Consider the following 27741-nt stretch of genomic DNA (forward strand, 5'->3'; position numbering starts at 1 on the left):
TCACATTTAAAGTCAAAGCATCAAGAATATTAACATCAGAAAGAGATAGTTGCAGATTGGGTTGAGTATTAAAATATACTGGACCATAGGCCACTGTAGATTCTATCGAACCCATTAGAGACTGTCTGAAATTCAGATTTCTAGCATCTCTAAGAGCTGCTAAAAAGGTCTCTGGTAATCCTTTAAGGGTTAACGGTTTAAATGCAATTTGAACCATACCAATATGCAGATAATGGTAATGATGTTTATATAAATCTATATCATGTTTGTTTAACAAACGAATAGTCTGTTCAGACGAATTTAATGCTAATGACTGCTCAGTCGTTTTTATCAATTGCTTAGAAGAAAGTTTATCAAACCAACCATAATCATAAATGGTTTTTATAGAAACTTTAGGAATTGTCCATTTATTCAATAAATCAAGGTTTTGAGGTATATCTACCTCTTCAATTCTAGTACTTTTAGTACTTGTTTCTCCCAGATCCATTCCAAAAGCTTACATTCCCAGATCCATTCCCAGATCGTATAACTTACATCTAGGATTCAAAGTAGATAACAATTTGAAATAAATCCTATAGGACAGACATATAAGTTCAGAACCAGACGCATAATTATAACCATGCGTTTTCACATTTAAAGTCAAAGCATCAAGAATATTAACATCAGAAAGGGATAGTTGCAGATTGGGTTGAGTATTAAAATATATTGGATCATAGACATACATACATACATACATACATACATACATACATACATACATACATACATACATACATACATACATACATACATACATACATACATACATACATACATACATACATACATACATACATACATACATACATACATGCATACATACATGCATACATACATACATACATACATACATACATACATACATACATACATACATACATACATACATACATACATACATACATACATACATACATACATACATACATACATACATACATACATACATACATACATACATACATACATACATACATACATACATACATACATACATACATACATACATACATACATACATACATACATACATACATACATACATACATACATACATACATACATACATACATACATACATACATACATACATACATACATACATACATACATACATACATACATACATACATACATACATACATACATACATACATACATACATACATACATACATACATACATACATACATACATACATACATACATACATACATACATACATACATACATACATACATACATACATACATACATACATACATACATACATACATACATACATACATACATACATACATACATACATACATACATACATACATACATACATACATACATACATACATACATACATACATACATACATACATACATACATACATACATACATACATACATACATACATACATACATACATACATACATACATACATACATACATACATACATACATACATACATACATACATACATACATACATACATACATACATACATACATACATACATACATACATACATACATACATACATACATACATACATACATACATACATACATACATACATACATACATACATACATACATACATACATACATATAAGGCTCTTCCTTTTTTCCCTTCGACACTTTTCAAGTTTGTTTCTTTTTGCTTTTTCTTTACGATTGCAAAGATTTTGAATGCCTTAGCATGTAATAACAAGGTCTTGTTTGAAGTTTGAACAAGGCTTGTTCTTGATGTAATTTTGCTTAAGACTCGTGGGGGCTCGGTATGACCGGCCAAAGTGCTTACTAAGAATTTGCTCTTCCTTTTTTCCCTTCGACACTTTTCAAGTTTGTTTCTTTTTGATTTTTCTTTATGATTGCAAAGATTTTGAATGTCTTAGCACGTAATAACAAGGTCTTGTTTGAATGTTTGAACAAGGCTTGTTCTTGATGCAATTTTGCTTAAGACTCGTGGGGGCTCGGTATGACCGGCCAAAGTGCTTACTAAGAATTTTTTAGATTATAAATTTGTCGAGGGTAGCCTTTGAACCGGTTTGCAAAATTTAAGGCCTTATGTTTTGGTTACGGGTTTTGAACATCTCCGAGCCGTTTTTAGGATAGTCGTAGCCTCTTAAGTTCAGGTACTGCCCAATAGTCTTATTACCCCGAGTTTCGATTCTCGAGCCATCCGGGCTTACCTAGGATGGCAGTCCCCAAGTGGGGGCGGCCATAACCTTTGAGGTTCGAGCACTTCCTATAGGTTTTTGTGCCCCGGGGCTTTGACAACCCGAGTTGTCCAAATTTGTCTTGGACAACAGTCCCCGAGTGGGGTTGATCTCTTTGATTCGGATTGAGGTGTCCTTGGGCTCGATATCCTTAAGGAACAAAATGTAGTAGTTTTTAGTAGACAAAATATGTATCTGCAAGGTATAAACTTTCTTTCATTTTTATGTGCAACATACAAGATTGTAAATGTTTACAAGCTTCGTGTTATGGCTCAAGTGGTCTATATGGGCACAATTCATTTGATTGTTTGGCCCTTACAATAAATCCTTTCCACCAGGCCTAGGCTGTTCGAGCATAAAGTTTCCTTCCTTGCTAAAATCACTATCCAAGGGTGATGGCCCCCAGTATTCGAGGTCGATCATGGAGAGGGCTTGGATACTGTTGATGTGATCCTCGACTCCGGTGCATAAACTGGTCTTTAATTCTAATTTAGCATGATCCACTGTTGTCTCATTAAAAACCTTGATGGAAAACCCATTCTGGACAAAATCGGTTCAAGGGAAAAATAGTGCAACGCGTACTTTTAGGCCTAAGATCTGCATTATTCCTTGGCCTTTACCTACAAGCGTTAATCTAATTTGTAATATATGTAAAGAAAAATAATGGATTTAGTCGTACCTTAGTAGTAGTATCGTTTTAGGTGTGTTGCATTCCAGTTTTTTGGTAGCCGCTCACCGTTCACCGCTTTGAGTTTGTATGACCTTTGCCGGTGATCTCGATAACCTAATATGGACCCTTCCAATTCGGTCCCAGATTCCCTTCATTCGGGTTTTGGGTGTTTAGTGCCACCTTTCTTAATATCAAGTCCCCCACATTGAAGTGTTGGAGGCTAGCTCTTCGATTGCAATACCTTTCGATCCATTTCTTTTGGGTGGCCAACTAGACGAGGGCGGATTCGCGCCTCTCATCCAACAGTTCGAGGCCTGTAGTCATGGCCTCGTTGTTTGACTCTTTGATCGCATAGCAGAACCTAAGACTCGATTCTCCTATTTCAATTGGTATTAGCACTTTGGTGTCGTAGAACAATGAGAACGGGGTGTCCCCAGTACTAGATTTTGAGGTTGTACGGTACGCCATAGGACTTCGGGCAAAATTTCCTTCCATTTTCCCTTGGCGTTGGTCAACCTCTTCTTAAGGTTTTAAAGTATGATTTTGTTTGTAGACTCCACCTGACCATTTCCACTAGGGTGATGATAGGGTGTTGATAGTATCCTTTTGATCTTATGGTCATCAAAAAATTTGCTCACCTTGTTGCCGATGAACTGCTTCCCATTGTCGCACACGATCTGGGCCGGCATTATGAACCGGCATATTATGTGGTCCCAAATGAAGTCAATAACTTCTTTCTCCCTAACTATGTCAAATTCTTGGGCTTCCACCCACTTTGAAAAATAGTCAGTCATAAATAAAATAAATTGAGCCTTAGCGGGTGCCCATGGCAGGGGACCGACAATGTCCATTCCCCATTTCATAAATGGCCAAGGTGACAAGACCCAATGCAGTAGCTCTTCGGGCTGGTGGATCATTGGTGTGTGCCTCTAACATCCGTTGCATTTTCATACGAACTCCTTAGCATCTTTCTCCATGTCGATCTAGTAATATCCGGCTCTGATTATCTTATGAACCAGCGATTCAGCACCCGAATGGTTCCCGCAGGTGCCTTTGTAAACTTCCTCCAAGACATACTCGGTATCTCCCAGTCCTAGACATATGGCGAGTGGTCCATAGAACGTTCTCCTGAATAGGGTGTTATCTCTGGACATGCTGAACATGGCCGCCTTTGTGCGCAAAGCTCTCGATTCTTTAGGATTCGAGGGCAGCTTCTCGGTTTTCAGGTAATCTATATACTTATTTCTCCAGTCCCAGATTAAGCTTGTCGAGTTTATCTTGGCATGGCCTTCCTCTACTACCAATTTCATGAGTTACACAACCGTTGCCTAGTTGAATTCATCATTATAAACCGAGGATCCCAAATTAGCAAGAGCATCGACTTTGCTGTTTTGATCTTGATGTACATGCTGCAGAGTCCACTCTTTGAACCGATGTAGCATTACCTGCAGTTTATCCGGATATCTTTGCATTCATTCCTCTCTAACTTCGAACGTCCTATTGACTTGGTTCACTACAAGGAGGTAATCGCACTTAGCTTCAATCACCTCGGCCCCCAGGATTTTAGCCAGCTCGAGACCTGTAATCATGGCCTCATAATCGGGCTCATTGTTAGTCAATTTTACAGTTCTAATAGATTGTCTAACTACATTACCTGTTGGTGGCTTAAACATGATGCCAAGTCCGGACCCCTTTGTGTTCGAGGCACCATCCATAAAGAGGGTCCATATTCCCGAGGAAGTCCCCGAGTCCAACAACAACCCCCTTTTGACCTCAGGTATTAGGGTCAACGTAAAGTCGGCCACGAAGTCTGCCAGAATTTGAGATTTGATGGCAGTTCGAGGTCGATATTCAATATCATACCCACTAATCTCCACAGCCCATTTGGCCAATCGTCTCGAGAGCTCGGGTTTATGCATTATGTTTCTCAACGGGTAAGTAGTTATAATACATATGGGATGGCATTGAAATTATGGTTTAACTTCCTCGAGGTGCTTAGCAAAGCGAGGGACAATTTTTCTAGGTGAGGGTACCTAGTTTCGGCCTCGCCTAGGGTTATACTAACATAATAGATAGGAAATTGCATATCTTCCACATCCCGGATTAGGACTCAGCTTACCGCTATCTCGGATACCGCTAAGTATAGGTACATTTGTTCATCTGCCTTCGGGGTATGAAGTAAAGGCTGGCTCGAGAGGTACTTCTTGAGTTATTCCAAGGCTTGTTGGCACTCCGGGGTCCATGAGAAGTTATTTTTTTTCTTCAATAGCGAGAAGAACTGATGGCTCTTGTCAAAGGACCTCGAGATGAATCGACCATGTTAACCTTTGAACGACTTTGACATTGTCCATCATGGTGATGTCCTCTACGGCCTTGATCTTATCGGGGTTAATCTCGATTCCTTGGTTAGACACTGTGAATCCAAGAAATTTCCCAGACCTGACTCTGAATGCGCATTTCTCCGGTTTCAACTTCATATTGTATTTCTTCAATTTGTTGAAGGTTTCCTACAAATGTTTCAAATAGTTTTCTACAAGCAGGGACTGAACTAATATATCTGTGAGCATGTGATTTTTGCCCTATATTAATTACTCCTATAAAATCCAAGAAAATAGATTTTTTTCAATTATTTGCCATTTTGTAGGATTTTCGTAGGATTTTATTAATTGTTTGTATTTTTGTGCACGTTTATTCTTATTAAAATCATGAAAAATACCAAAATACCATGCATTGCATTTAAATTTTGTTTTTATACCTTTTTAGGATTAATTAGCTAATTAATTGTTGTATTAAAAATGAAAATCATACAAAAAGCTCATTTTACATTTTTTACCTTTTAATATTTAGATTAGTGATCTTTTTTATTTTAATGTAGGATTAAGTAATTTTTATAATTATTGTAATTAGGTAATTATTTTAATTTTGCAATTTAGATTAATTTAGGATTTTAATTTTAAAAAAAAAGAGGAAAAGGAAAATAGGAATAAGAAATTAAAAGGGGGTTTTTAAATCTTGAATTTGGGCTATGCCTTTAAGCCAAAATCAGCCCAAATTTTAACCCAAAACCGTTCCCAAACCCAGGCCCAAAACCAGCCATACCCGGTCCAGCCCCAGCTCCAAGAAACGACACTGTTTTGCCCCATCTTTCATCTCAGCCATTGGATTCATTTGATCCAACGGCTCGGAATTGGTCACTCAATTACTATATTACTATCCTAACCGGCCCCCCTATTCCAATCCCTCTCACTTCGTCTCTAACACCCAAACCCTAAGAACCCTAGCCACCCTAATTTCCTACGCAGCCTCCGCCATCAACGACCCACCGAAAATCGCCTCACGGCGATTCCGGTGCTCCAAACACCCCAAATTAACACCCCATAATCTCCTTCCCTTCCTCTTTCCAAATCCACGAACCTCTTCCCCAAAATCCGTACCCAAATCCTCAAATCTTGGATCTAAAATCAGATTCTAAACCCTAGTTCGTCTAAACTAACCCAAATTCACCATATATACTCCTCACCTCACCCTCTTCATCATTCCACCACCAATTTGACCCAAAACCCCACCGAATTCCCCCAAATCAAGATCCAGAACCACAAACAGAAAACCCTAGCTCATCCACTTTTGATTTTTCCCGAAACTTTCAAGACTCGATTTGGTCGAAACCTACGCTAATTGATTGTTCTCGGCGAGAACGATTGATTAGTATTCGTTTTGGTCTATTTCGAAGATTTTTGCTTCGCCGGAGTCCTTTCAAGCCAGCCTCTCTATTGATTGTGTTAGGTAGCCCCGTTAACCTTTTTCCTCTTTCCTCTTTCTTTTTTCTTCTGTATTTTTTTTTGTTCCTCTATCTGACTAGCATGTGCTTAGCCATTATATTTTAATTAAGGCCATTTGACTAATCAAATGCTTAGTTAGAATCCAAATTATTAGGTTTAGCTTTAAATGCCTTTCAAGACTGTTTGTTTGAATAATAACCTAATTAGTTTAATTACTAGTTAATTAGTTTAATTGCATGAGTTGTTAATTTAATCGAATTTAGGATAATTGAATTAGTCATTATTGCTTCTGTTTTTTGATTATTGTTTTCATGTTATTTCTTTTTCTCTTCTTCTCTTTTGTTTGTTGTTGTGGAATTCAGGTTCATTTTCAATTAGTTAAATGCCCTGATTCAGTCATTAGCTTAGGTTCAATTAGGATTTTTGTTTTAGCTAGGCTATTTTTTTAGTCAGTTTGATTTTAAGCTTTGAATGGTTTAAGAATTAAAAAAGCAATAACAAAGAGAGTCAATTGAAAATTAAATCAGGGGGAGGGGTTCCAAGTCTAGAATTGCCTAGAAGTTTCTAGAAAGGGGTAATGAGTAAATCAAATAATCTGAATATTAGGTCTGAATTGGTTGAAACTGAAATATTTAGCTAATGAAAGGGTAAATTTGGACTTTTACAAGGCTAAATATCAGAATGTTCTAGATTTTTCAAGCTGTCCCCATCCTTAGCCTAAAATGCTAGTATTGGATAAGGAAAAGGATAGACAGCTGTAAAAGATGTTGTACAATTCTGTTTTCAGAATTTTTAGGTTAGAATATTCCTCTTTTGATGCCTTTTTGTGCACTCTATAAAAGGAAAATATTCCCTCACTCACACAGACAGATTCAGCATCATCTTCTGCCTAAAAAGTTCTTAAAAACATCAGAAATCCAGACCCTAAAAAATACTCAAAGTTTCTACATTATTTGGTTAAAATGGTTTAGAATTGTTCCTTGATTTCCCTCTGCTAGTAAGAACCTCAACTTTCGAAAAACTTCTGGTTTTCTGGGTTTAAGATTGGTCTAAGAAGTTGTATATTGTTGTTTGAGCTGCTGATTTGCTCACATTTGTTTGCTTGCTGAACTTCTCATTCCTTTTTGCTTTGTTTCAATATCCAGGTACACCTTCGAATCCTTGGAATGGAAGTGAATATAATGATACTTGTAACCTTAAATGCTGAATGAAGTTTGATGCTCAAATGTTTAAGCTCCGGTTTTCATTTAAGTCTGATTTTCTTTCAAGTAGCTTAGTATTTCAGGATATTCTTCGTTTGTTATTTTTGTTTAAGTATTTCGGATTTGCATGATGGTCAACAGTTTCTTTTCTTAGTTGGGAATCTCACATATGAGTGCTTAAGTTAGTTCATCTTCCTATGTATTATCCATGACAACTCTAATTAGATATTTTATTAAAGGATATTGGTTGGTATCTTACCCATGTTTGAAAGATGCATTATCCCTTCAGCTGAATAGTTTTGGATTTCAATATTGCTAAATAGATATTGTATTTGATATCAATATGGCTACTGAGTAGGTTAAGGCATGTTTTAAGCCTATGGTTCAGTATTAAGGGCATGTCAAATGAATTAGAAGTCTATAATCTGATTGTTCATGCATGTTTAGTTTTCCAGGATTTCATATAGTTTTCTTGTTATTATTTGTGAATTAAGAGGTGTGGATTTCAGCCATGGCTTTGTTATGTTAGAGGCCTTCCTATTAATATGTTGGGCTTAATTTTGGCCCCCATAAGCTGGCCCGCCTACTACGAGTCCAGAGTGACCAGATCTGGTCTTCTTCTGTTTTTTGGGCTCAATTTCAAGCCCAACAGGGTTCAACCTCAGTTTTTTTCTTTTAATCAGGTCTTGCCTTTAATTGATTCCAATGTGTATGTTATGAGATTGTTGGGCTGGGCATCAACCCAAAAAAAACAGCCCTGACCATATTAAGCCTGACGAGGTCTTCAAGATCCATGACTTTTTGGGCCCAATTTCGAGCCCAGGCAGTCCCAACATTTCGCTGCCCTTAATCAGATTTTAATTTGGGTTCGTTGCTATTCTAGCTCCTCCAAATAATTAAAGGCCCAGCATGTACACTAACTTGTTTTTCTTTCAATAGTCATATAAGAACATCCTTAGATTATTGTAGTTAGATATAATTCCTAAAAATGGATTGAGGTGTGCCATTTAATTAAATCACCTATGGCCCTCATATTGATATTAACCTACTATTAAACTATCTTAAACACTCGTAGTTTGCTTTAGGTTCGACTTAGACTACTATTGTGATTATGTATACGTTCGCGTAATATAATTGCAAATTTAATTCTAAAAAGAGACTCGAGGGATGCGTTCGCGCAACTTCAACCAAACCTTTCTTAATAAAATAAACAAAGCGTTATTATATGGGGACACGTTCGCGTGACATGATTTTTGATGCGCCAAAAGAAAAGAGTATACGTACGCATAATTCAATTCTTTAATTACGAATAAATCAAGTGATTAAAAGCGGTAAAAAGGTAAATACACATAGGTTCTAAAATAAGTAATTAGATAATTTAGGCCAAGTATAAATCGCTAAGCGACCGTGCTAGAACCACGGAACCCAAGAATGCCTAACACCTTCTCCCGGGTTAACAGAATTCCTTATATAGAATTTATGGTTCGCAGACTTTTAAATAAAGTCAAAATTTTCTCGATTTGAGATTTAAAATAAACCGGTGACTTGGGACAGCAATTAAACTACTCCAAGTTGCGACTCTGATAATTTAATTAATCTCATCTCGATTAATGTTACTTTAATTGGAAATACTCCCATATACCTCTCGGGGTGTAAAAAGGAGGTGTGACAACCCTGGCAACTCCGCTAGGGACAAGAACCTAGAATCTTCCGGTTCAGGGTTCAAGAATTCGAGCTTGTTAATGTGATTATTATTTGGCTTTATTTATTGTTGATATTATTGTATTTCGTGGACTTAATGTGCTAATTGTCATTTACCGCTTTAATATTACTTGAACTGTATTTAAATGTCTTCTTACGTCTCCCTTCTGAGTCTTCTAAAAAATGGTGCTCACATTTGTGTGGCCCACTTTTTTGTTAGAGTTATGCTAAATAGAATGGGGTTGGGCAAGCAACAAGGCCGGGCAGACTTTCGTGCTCAAGGTACGTTGCCCCCTCCTCAACTCATATTTGTCCACTTGGGTAAGCCAGGTTTAGAACACAACCCCAAGTTTAAACTTAGAATAACATAACCACATTCCGGATCCCTAGTAGGAATGATTATTTGCATCACGTGCATTTGACCTTGGGGACTCAACACAGGGGTTGGGTCCGTCTAGGACAGGTGTACGCAAAATAAAGACCATCCTGATGCATCCTACGTGCTATATGAATATTTATTTGATTTGGATTGCATGTTGACCGGCTAGGAGAAGGAAATAAAGAGAAAAACCAAGAGTGAGGTAGGATAGAAAATTCACCTGGTTTTGAAAATCCCGGTATTTTAAAATGCCTCAAAACTCTGCAAAAAAATTTGAAAAGAAAAAGAGGAAAGGAAAATGTATTTCAAAAAGAGTGAGTCAAATATCATGTTTTTTCCAATTATGGCAAAATTGACCGAATTACGCAGGTCTGATTCTCACCGGATGTGGGATACGTAGGCAAACCACATAAGGTTCGGCCTTATTTTTTACAAAAAATAATCAAGTAAATGGTAGTTTAGGGATTTGGTCAAAAGAATAAGCCGACCCAGCTTCGGTTATATTTTAAGTCGTTTTTGCCGGGATAGCCTTAGATTATGTTTCAATTGTTGAAAGCCTATTTTTCGTGAAGAACAGACAAGTCTATCAGTAAGGTGTCTTTTTTCCATAAAATACCTTCCCCCGGCCTCAAAATTTATTTGGAATTGTGAAGGGGCCACGTTTACAAAAACGATCATTTTTGCTAAAATAGCATAAGAGGGGTCATTGCCCGTTGATTTTCATTTAGAAATTGAAAACTTGTTTTGCAAAAAGAGTCCACAAGAGTCAACCCTAACCTTAAACCTCTATAGGTACAAATGAATACTGTCCAGAACCCGTCACAAATGAATATTGTCCAGAACCCGTCACAATTGGTCATAGAACAGGTTCAGCTGCAGCTTCGCATGTGGTGGGAATGATATAGATAAAGATGGTCAGGATTGGGTAAAAAAGCAGTTGGGTTCCCTTATAGACATCATGAGCATCGAACCCCGGGAGTATCTAATCAAAGCTTTGGTAACCTTCTGGGATCTTGTCCACAACGTGTTCCGTCTCGGATTTCTAGCTCACCCCTACTCTGGAGGAAATGGCTGGATATATTGACTTTGGACAGGACTTGAGAAAACAACAACTTATATTCCCGAGGGCTCCCTCTGTGCACAAGTTCTTTGATCTTCTGAATATAAGTAAGCAAATGAAGAAGGCCCATGTAAACAACGAATGTTGTTCTTTCTACTTCTTGTACTTCAGGTTCGGGCACTCAGCTGGGTTTGAAACGCATGAAAAGGGATTAAACAACAAACAAGATAAAAGCACCTGGCAGATTCATCGTCAGTTCGCTTTCATCGTGGCATTTTTGGGAATCATGGTCTTTCCAAATGCAAAAGGGACAATAGATACTCGCATGTCCAGAATTGCACAAATCCTCACTACCAAGAAAGACCACACACTTGTTCCGTTAGTGCTGGCATACATTTATCAAGCATTAACCTTATGTAAATCTGGGGCTCAATTCTTTGAGGGTTGCAACATTCTTCTTCAAATGTGGTTGATCAAAAATCTCCGTTGTCACCCCAAGTTCATGAGTTATGGTTCGGACGGGAACAACTTCATCAAGAATTATGAGGAAAGGGTGGAAGACTACAAATCTCCAAAGGGTTTGAGGCCTGGGTCTCCCATTTAAGAACTCTGAAAGCAAGTCAAATTGAATGGACCAAAGGATGGCTTCCGGTAACGGAGGTCATATACATGACAGCTTCAAAAGGCTATTTGATGATGATGGGCCTGAGGAGTATCCAACCATATGCACCACAAAGAGTTCTAAGGCAACTAGGAAGGTATCAAGTGGTACCCGAAGATGTAGATTTGAGTACCCAGGTCGTTGAGCTACACCCAGAAGAAACACTACATGAGGCTTTAGTCCAATGGGATTGGAATGGTTGCCGATATTTGAAAAGTGACACTCAAGTACCAGATCTTGCGAGAGGAGAAGTGGATCCAAATTATGCTTCATGGTTTAAGAGAAGGTTTTGCGCGAATAATAAGCCAGAGCCTGAGCCCGAGCCTGAAAGGCCCGCCAAAAGACCTCATGTTCAAGCTTTTGATGATAAAATCTGGGAAAGGTTGGCCTGGGGGGAGAAGGAGAAAAAATATCAAGCCACCATTCACGCTTTGCAAGAAGAATTGAGGAACGTCGTATTCAATAATGATCTACAGACACAAGAAGATGAAGGTGAAAGAAGAAGGTTGGCCCAAGAAAATGAAGCTCTCCGGGCCCAAGTTCGAAAGATGAGAATAGCAGCTGAGAACCCGGGCAGAAGTAGAAAAGATAAAAAGTTCATCTACAACCTTACGCAGAAGGTACGTGACTATGAGTATGATTTGCAAAAGACTGAGGCTGAGCTAGCAAAAGCCCGAACAAAGTTGGCTAGAAATGTAGAAGAACGGCTAACCTTCGTTCGACAGCTAAAGGAAAGATATGATAGAGGGGTCATGGGTTGGAAAAAAGAGCTTAAATAGCCTTGAGGGTGAAATGACTAAACAAGCCAAGAGCTTCAAAGCCGATAGAGAACATTGCTACGCTTTGATGGCACAACTAGAGGAGGACCTACTGCATCTGCAAGAGTAGAATCATACGGTCACCCAGGTTTTGGAGGCTAGATCTCAGTAGATTGCATGGTTGTTACAAGAAAAGGGCATCATCAGGGAAAGGGTTAGAAGAATCGTCGACTACATTGTGATGAAGTGCAATGAGTGTGAGGACATGACCAGGTCCATGTTCTTTGCCACAGTAATGATCTTTGTTCGCTAGATAATGGATGACCTCTATCGCCTCCAGGATAACATGGCACGTAAGCCCGCGGCAAGACTAGCTGGTGTCCCTAGGGCAGGATTGGAGGCACTTATGTACTCCTGGTTGTTTTCCTTTCTCTTTTTGAGTTTGTATTTTCATTCCTAGAGTCTGTTTTGAGTCTGTTTTAGTTTTTCGAGTCTTAAGTATGTATGATCGAGTCTTTGCAATGGAAGTTGTTGTTTTAATGAAAATTTGAAAAAACCCAAAAATTGTTTATTTCGCATTTATCTTTGAACTACGTGATGATCTGATTCACTCAGCATCGTGATACGTAGGCAATCACCATCAGATCCGGTCATGGTTTTAAATAACTCAAATAAAAGAGAAAATGACGAAAAGAGAAAACCAAGAGGAAAAAGCAAAGAATAAAAAAGAGAAACAAGGAAGAGAGAACGAGAACAAGAGAAAAATAAGAGAGCATAAAAGAGAGCAAGAGAAAATATCGGGGAGATAAACAAAAGCCGGGATGAGACACACAATCGTTGCAAAATATGTAGAAACACATTTAACTGTAGGGGTGCATCACCCCCCCCCCCCAATGTGCGATTCCCTATGTGTTAATTGCCTCGAACTAACCGTTTTGTTGTGTCTGCTGTTGAGTTTAGGTTCTGTTTTTAAGGTGGTGGGTTTGTGGTAATCTGGCTTCACACCCTTACTTTACAAGATCCAAGGGGAGCGTCGAAATGTGATCAGATAGTCATCTACAAACAATTTCCATCCCAGATGATAGCTCGTTATTGGCTATCCCAACATCAGAGTCGGTGGCTGCTGAAGAGAACAGGGCACTACGCCTCCACATGTTGGAAATGTGGGACACCTGGTCCAACGGTAGAGAGCCGCCGAGTGCTATACCTAGTTTCCCCGAGCTACTTCCCAGAGCAACTGGAACTTCCAACGTCCCAATAAGTTACCCGGTACCCCATTTGGATATCCCACCATCTCAGCCCATTTCACCGGAATAACTTCTGAGGTTCACCCCCAAGCATTGATTTCAGGAGTGGCTTCTAACATATTTACTGCACCGCCAACTTCGGCTACGGCACAGCCAACCTTGCCCAGGCCAAGCTTTGATCAATCATCCTTCACCTTTCAAGTACCATCTTTTCCACCAGACACTACCCATTTCACCACCAATTCTTACCCTCAACAACCCCGGTATAAGTTTACCGCGGGGCAAGAGAGAGCTACAAATAATCCCCAACAAGAGGAAATCACTCAGAAAATGAGATGCATGGAACAGAGCCTCAAGAATATACAAGGTTTAAGTGGCTAGAAAAGTGTATCCTACGCTGACTTATGTATGTTCCCGCATGTTCATTTGCCCATCGGTTTCAAGACTCCCAAGTTTGAAAAGTATGACGGACACGGGGATCCCATAGCCCACCTCCAGAGGTATTGCAATCAATTGAGAGGGGTAGGCAGAAAAGAAGAGCTCCTAATGGCTTATTTTGGAGAGAGTCTAGTTGGCATTGCATCCGAGTGGTACATGGATCAAGACATGTCTCGCTGGCACATAAGGGATGATTTGGCTCGAGATTTTGTCAAGCAATTCCAGTACAACATAGACATAGTTCCAGACAGAAATTCTCTGTCTAATCTAAAAAAGAAGTCTTTGTAGAGTTTCCGAGAATATGCTGTTAAGTGGCGCGAACAAGCGGCCAGGGTGAAGACCCCGATGGATGAGATCGAGATGGTCAGTGTTTTTTCTACAAGCCCAAGAGGCTGACTATTTCTAGAATATGATGTCTGCAATGGGAAAGCCGTTCGCTGAGGCTATCAAAATTGGGGAGATGGTCGAAAATAATTTGAAGACAGGCCGCATATTGAGCCAGTCTGCTATAAGAGCTACGTCCCAATCAATCCAGAGTGGGTCAGGAGGTGTAGCAAACAGAGAAAAGAAAGCAGAAGTGGCAATGGTGGCTTCAAGTCTGAGAAACCCCCATCAACCCCGAGGTTACTTCTCGCCAAACACCCCGCAACAATATTATCCTCACCAGGATGTGGCTTATGCCATGGCTCCTCAGCCTTATGCAGTGATGAATGCCCAGCCATACGCTTGGACACAACAATAGTTTAACCAAAACTGAGCTCAAATTCCTAGAAATAACCCTCCTTACAAAGCTCCATATAATCCCCATCCCCCACAAAATAATTTCTCATACAATGCCCGTGCCCGGGAGCCACCCAGAAAAACCAACTTCACGCCTATTGGTGAATCATACTCTAGCCTTTTCCCTAAACTGGTCCAAATGGGTTTGTTGTAACCCGTACCCCAAACCAAGCAAAACCCAGAGTCGCCCTCCTACCGATACGGTACTCTATGTGCTTACCATTCAAGAGCGGAAGGGCATGATAGTGAAGACTATTGGACCCTTAAAAGGGCAATCGAAAACCTAATAGAGCAAAAGAGGGTAGTGCTGAAAGATGAATAGATCCCCAACGTGACCAATAACCCATTGTCGGCTCACAACAACGGGCCAGTTATTGGGATAATTTGTGAAGATAAAGAGTTTGACCCAGCTCTGAAAACCATCATTGCCATCACCGATGTTGAATAGAAGCCAAGGGAGGCTGCAAAGCCAGACAAGGGGGAGAATAAGAGTACTCCGCCCCTCAAAAGGTAGAAAATACGGTGGAAACTAAAACAGGGGCAGTACCCCCTAAAGACGCCATTCTTTATGTTCCTCGGGCTCACAGGAAAGAACAATTGGCGTTGAGTCCTCCTAAAAGGTTTGAGCTGAACAAAGGACCCAAGATGTATGTACCCAAAGGGACTTATGTGGCGTGGGGACCAGTAACTCCATCCAAGTTGAACGAGCCCGTGATCATTAGCCGCGCACCACAAAGGCCCATGAAAGACCCCACTGCAGTCCCCTAGAACTACAACAGAGCAATTGTGACGTACAATGGGAAAGAAATCATAGGGAAGTAAATGAAACAAATCCATCTGGGAAGTACCTCAATCTGGAAGAAGTGAACAACGCCAAGCAGAAGCGTTTTCCACTTAAAAAGTCAGTCAGTGCCAAAAAAGTAGAGGAATTCTTCCGAAAAAGAAAAATTGCGGACTACGAGGTAATTGACAAACTCCAGAAGTCTCCCTCTCAGGTCTCGCTCTTGTCTCTACTGATAAGCTCGACTGAGCATCAGAAAGTGTTGATAAAGACCCTAAATAAAGCATATGTTCCAATTGAAACCACTATTGATCAACTGGAAAGGATGGCGGAGCGATTCTTTGAAGTCAATCGGATTTCATTTAGCAAGAATGACTTGCCCCCGGAAGGGGATGCCCATAACAAGGCTCTTTATCTGACAGTTAAGTGTGACGAGTACTATGCGAAAAGAGTCATGGTGGATGGCGGATCTGGGGTCGACATATGCCCTCTCTCAACTTTGCAAAGAATGGAAATTGGGACTGAGAGAATCAGGCCCAACAATGTTTGTGTACGTTCTTTCGATGGAATCAAGAGAGACACAATAGGGGAGATTGATTTGATCTTGACTATCGGTCATGTGGATTTCAAAGTGACATTTTAGGTTTTGGACATGGATACCTCCTATAATTTTATCTTAGGAAGGCCTTGGATCCATGCTGCAGGGGTCGTACCTTCTACTCTCCACCAAATGCTAAAATTTGAACACGAAGATCAGGAAATCGTGGTCCATGGAGAGGACGAGCAATCAATTTACAAGGACCCATCAGTCCCATATGTCGAGGCTAGGGAAGGTAGAGAGCATATAGTCTATCAAGCTTTTAAGGTTGTGGTCGCAGATCAATGTAGGAAGGGAGCCCGTGTTCTCAACCCTTTCTGTCAAATGCATCGATCATGGTCGCTACTGAAATGATCAAGCACGGGTATAAGCCCGGGAAGGGGCTCGGGGTATCTTTGCAAGGTATCACAGAACCTATCACTTTAGCTGCCAGCGAGAAGTTCTTCAATGTGGGTTTTCATGCTACAAAAGCTTATGTGACATGGGCAAATGAACGAAAGAGCAATGGTTGGGTGTTTCCTCAGTTGGTCCCGCATCTCTCCAAAACGTTCATCAAGCCAAAGTACACAGAAGAAGAAAAAGAAGATGAGGCTTTCACGGTCGAGCAAATTGAGGACATATACGGAGACATGAGGCAAATACTATATGATGCTCACATGGTTCAGCCGGGTGAAGGCTCGAGCACTGCTGAGGTGCAGTTTATGGGGCCTGATGCCAAGCTGCAAAATTGGAAGGCTACTCTGTTCCCAGTCAGGCGGGGAATCCCGGTAGTCCAGTCTTGCCACCTTTTCTGCATTCTGAGTTATTCCAGGGTGTAACTCGAATGTCTTTTAAGTTTATTATCTTTAAAATTCTAATGTAAACCCTTCTATCTTTAAATTCAATGAAATGAAATCAATATTTCATCGTCTATGAATCTCTTTCTTTATTATTTTTTATTTTTGTTATTTTTGTTATTTCTTCTTTCATTTCTAATAATGCGGACTTAAATAACATGACATGCTTGCGAACTTCATGCCCAGATCCTAACGTATTCTCTAATTGTGAAATAATGAATCAAGAACCGGAATATGATGAAGACGAGGCTTTTAGGGAAATAAACCGAGAATTGGAAAAATTTGAGAATAAACCTAAGCCAAACTTAAATGAAACCGAACCGGTTAATTTGGGTAGTTCAGAAGAGGTCCAAGAAACCATGATAAGCATTCACATGGATGAAAGAACCAGGGATGCATTGATCCAACTTTTGTTCGAATTCAAAGATCTGTTTGCTTGTTCCTATGATGATATGCCAGGACTAAGTATTGATTTAGTGGTGCACAAATTGCCAACTTACCCCGATCATCCTCATGTCCAGCAAAAATAGAAGAAGTTCAAAACTGATATCAGTGACAAGATCAAAGAAGAGGTCACCAAACAGTTAAAGGCAGGGGTGATCCGAGTGGTCTGATACACCACATGGTTGGATAATGTGGTTCCAATGCCAAAGAAAGATGGGAAAACTCCAGTGTGTGTCGACTATCGGGATCTAAACAAAGCAAGTCCCAAAGAAAACTTCCCTTTGCCAAACATCCACATCCTTGTTGACAACTGTACCAAACATGAGATACAGTTTTTTGTGGATTGTTATACTGGATATCATCAGGTCTTGATGGATGAAGAAGATGCGGAAAAGACAGCCTTCACCATACCCTGGGGCACCTATTGTTACAGGGTCATGCCTTTTGGTTTGAAGAACGCCGAGGCAACTTACATGAGAGCTATGACTATCGTCTTTCATGACATGATACACCAAGAAATCGAGGTGTATGTGGACAATGTAATCATTAAATCAAGAATGCAGGATGGCCATGTTCGGGATCTAAGAAAGTTCTTTGAGCGTTTGCGTAAGTATGACTTGAAGTTAAATCCAGCCAAATGTGCATTTGGAGTTTCATTTAGGAAACTTTTGGGATTTATAGTCAGTCGAAGGGGCATCGAGCTAGATCTAACAAAGATAAAGTCTATTCGGGATTTGCCTCCTTCGAAAACCAAGAAAGAGGTTATGAGTCTGTTGGGAAGGTTGAATTACATCAGCCGGTTCATTGCTCAGTTGACTTCTACATGTGAGCTCATATTTAAGCTATTGAAGAAAGATGTAGCAATTAAATGGACAGATGAGTGTCAAGAAGCCTTCGACAAAATCAAAGAATATATGTCGAATCCGTCAGTCTTGGTCCCACCCAAACCTGGGAGGCCTTTGTTTTTGTACTTGACAATATTGAAGAATTCCTTTGGGTGTGTTCTCTAGCAACATGATGTGATCGAGAAGAAAGAACAGGCAATATACTATCTGAGCAAGAAGTTCACTAGTTACGAAGCCAAATACACTTTGTTGGAAAGGACTTGTTGTGCCCTAACTTGGGTCGCTCAGAAGCTTAGGCAGTACCTGTTGGCCTACACCACCTATCTCATCACCAGGTTGGATCCTTTGAAGTATATATTCCAAAAGCCGATGCCCACGGGGAGGTTAGAAAAATGGCAAATCCTGCTCACCGAGTTTGACATAGTCTATGTCACCTACACGGCAATGAAAGCTCAAGCTTTAGTGGATCACTTAGCAGAAAATCTTGTTGATGATGAATATCAGCCTTTGAGTACTTATTTTCTGGACGAGGAAGTAAATTCGGTTGAGGTAATTTCCGAAGATACTAATGCAAGGAAGATGTTCTTCGATGGAGCTGTGAATGCAAAAGGTGTCAGGATTGGGGCAATCCTAATCTCACCCACTGGTCAGCTCTATCTGGCCACAGTCCGGCTTCGGTTTTTCTACACCAACAACACTGCCGAGTATGAAGCCTGTATTATGGGTATGAACATGGAAATTGACCAAGATATGGAAGAATTGTTAATCATGGGAGATTCGGACTTGATTATCCGATAAGTTCATGGTGAATGGGAAACTCGGGATGTCAAGCTTATTCTATACAGGCAACATGTGGAAGATCTTAGCAAGTGGTTCAAGTCAGTCGAGTTTAGGTACATTCCTCGGTTTCACAATGAGTTAGCCGATGCACTCGCTACTTTGGCCTCGATGTTGCCATATCCAAGCAATGTCCACATTGACCCATTGGAAATCCAAATCCAAGAAAGGCATGGTTATTGCAATACGGTTGAGATGGAACCAAATGTTCAGCCATGGTATCATGATATCAAGAGATTTTTGAAAACAAAAGAATATCCTGAGCAAACTAGTGGAGACCAAAAGAGAACCATTAGAAGGCTTGCCAGTGGTTTCTTCTTGAGTGGCGAGGTTTTGTACAAAAGGACTCCAGATCTGAACCTTTTAAGATGTGTAGATGCACAGAGGCTGGAAGAATCATGAATGAAGTGCATGCAGGAGTGTTGGTCCCCATATGAATGGATACGTCCTCGCAACGAAAATCCTTCGAGCAGGCTATTACTGGATGACTATGGAAAAAATTGCTTCAGTTTTGTCCGAAAGTGTCATCAGTGTCAGGTGCACGGTGACCTGATTCATGCACCACCTTCAGAACTGCATCCTTTATCAGCACTATGGTCGTTCGTTGCTTAGGGTATGGATATCATTGGGCCAATTGAGCCAAAAGCTTCAAATGGGCATAGATTCATATTGGTTGCCATTGATTATTTCACAAAATGGGTTGAAGTAATCACTCTCAAAGCCGTCACTAAGAAAGCAATGGTAGACTTCGTGCACGCCAACATCATCTGTTGTTTTGGTACTCCTAAAACTATCATTATGGACAATGCTGCAAATTTGAATAGTCATTTGATGAGGGATATATGTGAGCAATTTAAGATCACACATCGGAATTCTACCCCTTATCGGCCTAAAGCTAATGGCGCTGTTGAAGCAGCAAACAAGAACATTAAGAAGATCCTTAGAAAAATGATCCAAAGTTCTAGACAATGGCATGAAAAGTTGTCGTTTGCATTGTTGGGATATCACACAACTGTGTGCACATCAGTTGGAGCAACACTCTATCTATTGGTTTATGGCATTGAAGTCGTAATACCAGCAGAAGTTGAAATTTCTTCTCTCTGAATCATCATTGAAGCCGAAATTGAGGATAGTGAGTGGGTCAAGACCCGTCTAGAATAGCTAACCCTAATTGATGAAAAACGGATGGACGTAGTTTGCCACGGGCAGTTGTATCAACAAAAAATGGCCCGTGCCTACAACAAGAAAGTACGGCCTAGAAGCTTTGAAGTAGGGCAACTCGTTTTGAGACGTATTCTCCCACATCACAAGGAAGCAAAAGGAAAGTTTGCTCCAAACTGGAAAGGCACGTACATTATAAGAAAATTTTTGCCGAAAGGAGCATTGTACTTGGGAGACATTGAAGGAAATGACCTTGAAACAGCTGTCAACGCAGACGCGGTCAAGAGGTATTACATTTAACCCTTCTGCGGTACAAATATTATCCGATTGGGATGACGAAGTCTTTCATTCTCGCTACCCCAAACACTTCAACCTTTTGTTAACCCTTTGATCTGGTTACCTTTCTTTGATCACCCTCTTTGGAACCCGAAAATATTTGCAAAAAAAAACAAACTTTCCCTGAACTACGTTCGACTTGATTCCGAAAGGATACATAGGCAGCCTCTCTCTGGGGTTCAGTCACACCAAAATAAAAATCCATATTTCCCTAAAAGTTGAAACTGGGGCAGAATTTATAAGGGTTCGGCGACAATAGCCTGAAAGGTTCCAAAGTTGTAGTTCAATCCAAACTCTAGTTACCCAAAATCCTGTTCAAAGCCTTTCAGATCGATCGGTAAAGAAGTTCACAATAGGGGTTTGTTGGATCCGATACAACCAAATGAGAGATATAAAATGAGAGAGTCTTATTGGTAAAAACCCACACGGGATCCGTAAGGCGATGTTGAGCAGAGAAACTGAAAATGAGAGAGTCTTGTTAGTGAAAACTCGCAAAGAGCACTATAAGGCGATGGTAAAAAGAGAAACGAGAGAGGTCAGTTGGCGAAAACTCGCAAAGGGCACCATTGATCGAAAAGAAGGAATTCCCTACAAACATCGGCACTGATAGAGTCCTGGAAAGGTTTCTCGATTTTAAGACACGAGTTATGATGGGCTTATGAGAGATTGGATGGTTGCGCAGATTGTGTATCCATTCCAAGAAGCATGTCATATCTATTGAAGTCTGCATGCACTCCAGATAACTCCTTCTTTCTTCCCCCGAAAGGGACACTTCTCGTTAAATTCATTATCCTGTCCTTTGTTTACTCCTCTTTAAACCCCTTTCGGTTTAATCCTTCTTCGAAACTAATACAAAGAAAAGATGGCAAGATTGGTTTTACAGGGTTCTACTTAACAAAAGCCAAATTCAAGGAGAAGCACCCAGCCTCAACAGGTGCATCAAGTCGATCTCGACTGGTCATAATGGCCGATGCTTCAGAGTCAAAATTATAGAAAAGGAAAGAAATCCAAAGTCAAGTGCCCATAAAGGAAAAATAAGATGAAAAGGCCAAAGCCCCATACGGATGAACCATTATGTGAAATTTTGTAAAGTCAAGATCCCTGGGTTTAGAAGAGAGATCGATCTCCAGAAAGCCAGCAAGCAATAGAGGTTTTCATCGAAAGAGTTGGGTCGAGATCAAAAAAATCAAGGCCACAAAACTAACCACCGTTTCAAACTAACAATTGTTCTATGTTTGAAAACATGAAACAGGTGCAATCCAAAGCAACCTTGCAAGAAGCAGGTGCAACCAAAAGAAACTGTGCAAGGGCTAGAAACAGTTTTGCAGCAATAATCAATCCAAAAAAGGAAGTCTCTTCCAAATTCTTTCCTGCATTCTTACTCATTTTTTTTTTCAATAAAAAAAGAGAAGAAAATTCAAAAACATGGTAGCCTAGGGTCCCCAATCTCTAGTTACGTTTTTCCAACATAGGGTCTCCACTCCCTAGTTAAATTTATTTTAGACATAGGGTTTCCACTCCCTAGTCTGCTTTTCCAACATAGGGTCTCCACTCCCTAGTTGAATTTACTTTAAACATAGGGTCTCCACTCCCTAGTCTGCTTTTCCAACTTAGGGTCTCCACTCCCTAGTTGATTTTTACTCTAGACATATGGTCTCCACTCCCTAGTCTGCTTTTTCAACATAGGGTCTCCACTCCCTAGTTGAATTTACTTTTAGACATAGGGTCTCCACTCCCTAGTCTGCATTTCCAACATAGGGTCTCCACTCCCTAGTTGAATTTACTTTAGACATAGGGTCTCCACTCCCCAGTCTGCATTTCCAACATAGGGTCTCCACTCCCTAGTTGATTTTTATTTTAGGCATAGGGTCTTCACTCCCTAGTTTGTTTTTCCAACATAGGGTCTCCACTCCCTACTCTGCTTTTCCAACAAAACGTCTCCACTCCCGAGTTGATTTTACTTTAGACATAGGGTCTTCACTCCCTAGTTTGCTTTTCCAACATAGGGTCTCCACTCCCTAATTGATTTTCACTCCCTAGTCTGCTTTTCCAATATAGGGTCTGCACTCCCTAGTTGAATTTACTTTAGACATAGGGTCTCCACTCCCTACTCTGCTTTTCCAACATAAGGTCTCCACTCCCTAGTTGATTTTTATTTTAGGCATAGGGTCTCCACTCCCTAGTCTGCTTTTCCAACATAGGGTCTCCACTCCCTAGTCTACTTTTCCTACATAGGGTCTCCACTCCCTAGTCTGCTTTTCCAACATAGAGTCTCCACTCCCTAGTAGATTTTATTTTAGGCATAGGGTCTCTACTCCCTAGTTCGCTTTTCCAACATAGGGTCTTCACTCCCTAGTTGAATTTTTTTTAGACATAAGGCTCTCCACTCCCTAGTCTCTTTTCCAATATAGGGTTTCCATTCCCTAGTTAATTTTATTTTAGACAAAGGGTCTTCACTCCTTAGTCTCTTTTCCTATATAGGGTCTCCACTCTCTAGTTGATTTTATTTTAGAATAAGGTCTCCACTCCCTAGTCTGCTTTTCCAACATAGGGTCTCCACTCCCTTGTTGATTTTATTATAGATATAGGGCTCCACTCCCTAATATCTTTTTCCTAAGGATACACAATCCTGATTTTATTGCTTTCAATAAAGAAATAGTTTATATTTTTGTTACGAATAACTCACGAAATTTTTCTAGTGAAAACTGGGGCAGAAAATTTCGTTCATTTGTTTGATTTGGCGCCTGAACAGGTTTTCACCATAAGGCACAAGGTTTGAGATGACCAAAAGAAGTCTCAACCCAAATAAAAGAAAAGAAGAGACAAGAAAAGAAGTTGAACTCTAACTATAGAAGCGGATAAAAGATGCGAACTGCCCAAGATATGATTGAAGTCGCAAGTTTTGCATGTCCCGCCTTGATCCAAAAAATTGAAGAAGAATGAACCAGCGGTTGCAGCTAACGAGCATCAAGATTTAGATCAGAGTCTGTAAGAAGAACCGGTCAAGACTTAAGATCAAGCTTTAGAAAGTTTATAGATAGGAATCTTGTAACTCGTAGTTGATAGGCTTAACTAGTTTAGCTTTTCATCTTTCATTTTGGTGTAATAAGGAGTTCAGCCAGAAGAAATAGCAGCAACAGCAGTGAAATCACAGTTTTTCGGTAGTCTCAGCTACCAAAACTTCCAGAACTATACTGACCTAATTCCTTTATAGCCAAGGATATGTAGGCAACCTCTAAACCAAGGTTCGGTCAGACGTTTTCAAAAGATGCTTCTCATGGAGTTTCAAACGGGCAAAAATCCCTTATAATTGCTCATTTTATCTTTGCCCAAAAAACCTTCATGTTTCCGAGCAAAGAGGGGCAGCTGTGAGTATGTGATTTTTGCCCTATATGAATTACTCCTATAAAATCCAAAAAAATAGATTTTTTCAATTATTTGCCATTTTGTAGGATTTTCGTAGGATTTTATTAATTGTTTGCATTTTTGTGCACGTTTAATTCTTATTAAAATCATGAAAAATACCAAAATATCATGCATTGCATTTAGATTTTGTTTTTATATCTTTTTAGGATTAATTAGCTAATTAATTGTTGTATTAAAAATGAAAATCACAAAAAATAGCTCATTTTATATTTTTTACCTTTTAATGTTTAGATTAGTGATCTTTCTCTTTTAATGTAGGATTAAGTAATTTCTATAATTATTGTAATTAGGTAATTAGTTTAATTTTGTAATTTAGATTAATTTAGAATTTTTAATTTAGGATTTTAATTAAAAAAAGAGGAAAAGGAAAATAGGAATAAGAAATTAAAAGGGGATTTTTAAATATTGAATTTGGGTTATGTCTTTAAGCCAAAACCAGCCCAAATTTTAACCCAAAACTATTCCCAAACCCAGGCCGAAAACCAGCCATACCCGTTCTAGCCCCAGCTCCAAGAAATGACGTCGTTTTGCCCTATTTTTCATCTCAGCCGTTGGATTCATTTGATCCAACGACTCGGAACTAGTCACTCAATTACTATATTACTTTCCTAACCGGTACCCCCCATTCCAATCCCTCTCACTTCGTCTCTAACACCCAAACCCTAAGAACCCTAGCCGCCCTAATTTCCTCCGCAACCTCCGCCATCAACCACCCAACGGAAATCGCCTCACGACGGTTCCGGTGCTCCAAACACCCTCAAATTAACACTCCATAATCTCCTTCCCTTCCCCTTTCCAAATCCACAAACCTCTTCCCCAAAATCCCTACCCAAATCCTCAAATCTTGGATCTAAAATCAGACTCTAAATCCTAGTTCGTCTAAACTAACCCAAATTCACCATATATACTCCTCACCTCACCATCTTCATCATTCCACCACCAATTTGACCCAAAACCCCACCGAATTCCCCCAAATCTAGATCCAAAACCACAAATAGAAAACCTTAGCCCGTCCTCTTTTGATTTTTCCCGAAGCTTTCAAAACTCGATTTGGTCGAAACCTACACTAATTGATTGTTCTCAGCGAGAACGATTGATTAGCATTAGTTTTGGTCTATTTCGAAGATTGTTGCTTTGCCGGAGTCTTTTCAAGCCAGTCGTCCCTATTGATTGTGTTAGGTATCCCGTTATCCTTTTTCCTCTTTCTTTTTTCTTCTGTATTTTCTTTCTTCCTCTATCTGACTAGCATGTGCTTAGCCATTATATTTTAATTAAGGCCATTTGACTAATCAAATGCTTAGTTAGAATCCAAATTATTAGGTTTAGCTTTAAATGCCTTTCAAGACTGTTTGTTTGAATAATAACCTAATTAGTTTAATTACTAGTTAATTAGTTTAATTGTATGAGTTGCTAATTTAATCGAATTTAGGATAATTGAATTATTCATTACTGCTTCTGTTTTTTATTGTTGTTTTCATGTTATTTCTTTTTCTCTTCTTCTCTTTTGTTTATTGTTGTGGAATTCAGGTTCATTTTCAATTAGTTAAATGCCCTGATTCAGTCATTAGCTTAGGTTCAATTAGGAATTTTGTTCTAGCTAGGCTGTTTTGTTTTAGTCAGTTTGATTTTAAGCTTTGAATGGTTTAAGAATTGAAAAAGTAATAACAAAGAGGGTCAATTGAAAACTAAATTAGGGGGATGGGTTCCAAGTCTAGAATTACCTAGAAGTTTCTAGAAGGGGCTAATGAGTAAATCAAATAATCTGAATATTAGGACTGAATTGGTTGAACTGAAATATTTAGCAAATGAAAGGGTAAAATTAGACTTTTGCAAAGGCTAAATATCAGAATGTTCTAGACTTTTCACAGATGTCCTCATCCTTAGCCTAAAATGCTAGTATTCGATAAGGAAAATGACAGACACCTGTAAAAGATGTTGTACTATTCTGATTTTTAGAATTTTTAGGTTAGAATATTCCTCTTTTGATGCCTTTTTGTGCACTCTATAAAAGAAAAATATTCCCTCACTCACACAGACAGATTCAGTATCATCTTCTGCCTAAAAAGTTCTAAAAAACATCAGAAATCCAGACCCTAAAAAATACTCAAAGTTTCTGCATTATTTGGTTAAAAATGGTTTAGAATTGTTCCTTGGTTTCCCTCTTCTAGTAAGAACCTCAAAGTTTTTGAAACACTTCTGGTTTTCTGGGTTTAAGATTGGTCTAAAAAGCTGTATATTGTTGTTTGAGCTGCTGATTTGCTCACATTTGTTTGCTTGTTGAACTTCTCATTCCTTTTTGCTTTGTTTCAATATCCAGGTACACCTTCGAATCCTTGGAATGGAAGTGAATATAATGATACTCAAATATTTAATCTCCGGTTTTCATTTAAGTCTGATTTTCTTTCAAGTAGCTTAGTATTTCAGGATATTCTTAGTTTGTTATTTTTGTTTAAGTATTTCTGACTTGCATGATGGTCAACAGTTTCTTTTCTTAGTTGGGAATCTCACATATGAGTGCTTAAGTTAGTTCATCTTCCTATGTATTATCCATGACAACTCTAATTAGATATTTCATTAAAGAATATTGGTTGGTATCTTACCCATGTTTGAAAGATGCAATGTCCCTTCAGCTGAATAGTTTTGGATTTCAACATTGTTAAATAGATCTTGTATTTGATATCAATATGGCTGCTGAGTGGGTTAAGGCATGTTTTAAGCCTATGGTTTAGTATTAAGGGCATGTCAAATGAATTAGAAGTCTATAATCTGATTGTTCATGCATGTTTAGTTTTCCAGGATTTCATATAGTTTTCTTGTTATTATTTGTGAATTAAGAGGTGTAGGTTTCAGCCATGGCCTTGTTATGTTAGAGGCCTTCCTATTAATATGCTGAGCTTAATTTTGGCCCCCATAAGCTGGCCCGCCTACTGCGAGTCCAGAGTGACCAGATTCTGGTCTTCTTCTGTTTTTGGGCTCAATTTCAAGCCCAACAGGGTTCAACCTCGGTTTGTTTCTTTTAATCAGGTCTCCCCTTTAATTAATTCCAATGTGTATGTTATGAGATTGTTGGGATGGGCATCAGCCCAAATGAAACAACCTTGACCATATTAAGCCTGACGAGGTCTTCAAGATCCATGCCTTTTTGGGCTCAACTTCGAGGCCAGACAGTCCCAACATTTCGCTGCCCTTAATCAGATTTTAGTTTGGGTTCGTTGCTAGTCTAGCTCCTCCAAATAATTAAAGTCCCAGCATGTACACTAACTTATTTTTCTTTCAACTAATAGTCATATAAAAACATCCTTAGATTATTGTAGTTAGATATAATTCTTAAAAATGGATTGAGGTGTGTCATTCTAATTAAATCACCTATGGCCCTCATATTGATATTAACCTAGTATTAAATTATCTTAAACACTCGTAGTTTACTTTAGGCTCGACTTAGACTACTATTGTGATTATGTATACATTCGCGTAACATAATTGCAAATTTAATTCTAAAAAGAGACTCGAGGGATGCGTTCGCGCAACTTCAACTAAACCTTTCTTA

The 27741-nt window shown here is 39.3% G+C and overlaps 1 protein-coding gene across 1 annotated transcript; it reads left to right on the plus strand.

Annotated features, from left to right (window-relative positions):
- The first annotated feature begins 18878 nt into the window (after positions 1-18878).
- On the plus strand, positions 18879-19673 carry LOC138868823 (uncharacterized). The gene is made up of 2 exons (XM_070146394.1): positions 18879-19195; positions 19280-19673. The coding sequence occupies exons 1-2, from the start codon at positions 18879-18881 to the stop codon at positions 19671-19673; spliced, it is 711 nt and encodes a 236-aa protein (XP_070002495.1).
- Positions 19674-27741: the final 8068 nt, after the last annotated feature.

This window comes from Nicotiana sylvestris, chromosome 5, assembly GCF_000393655.2.
Source record: "Nicotiana sylvestris chromosome 5, ASM39365v2, whole genome shotgun sequence".
Lineage (NCBI taxonomy): Eukaryota > Viridiplantae > Streptophyta > Magnoliopsida > Solanales > Solanaceae > Nicotiana > Nicotiana sylvestris.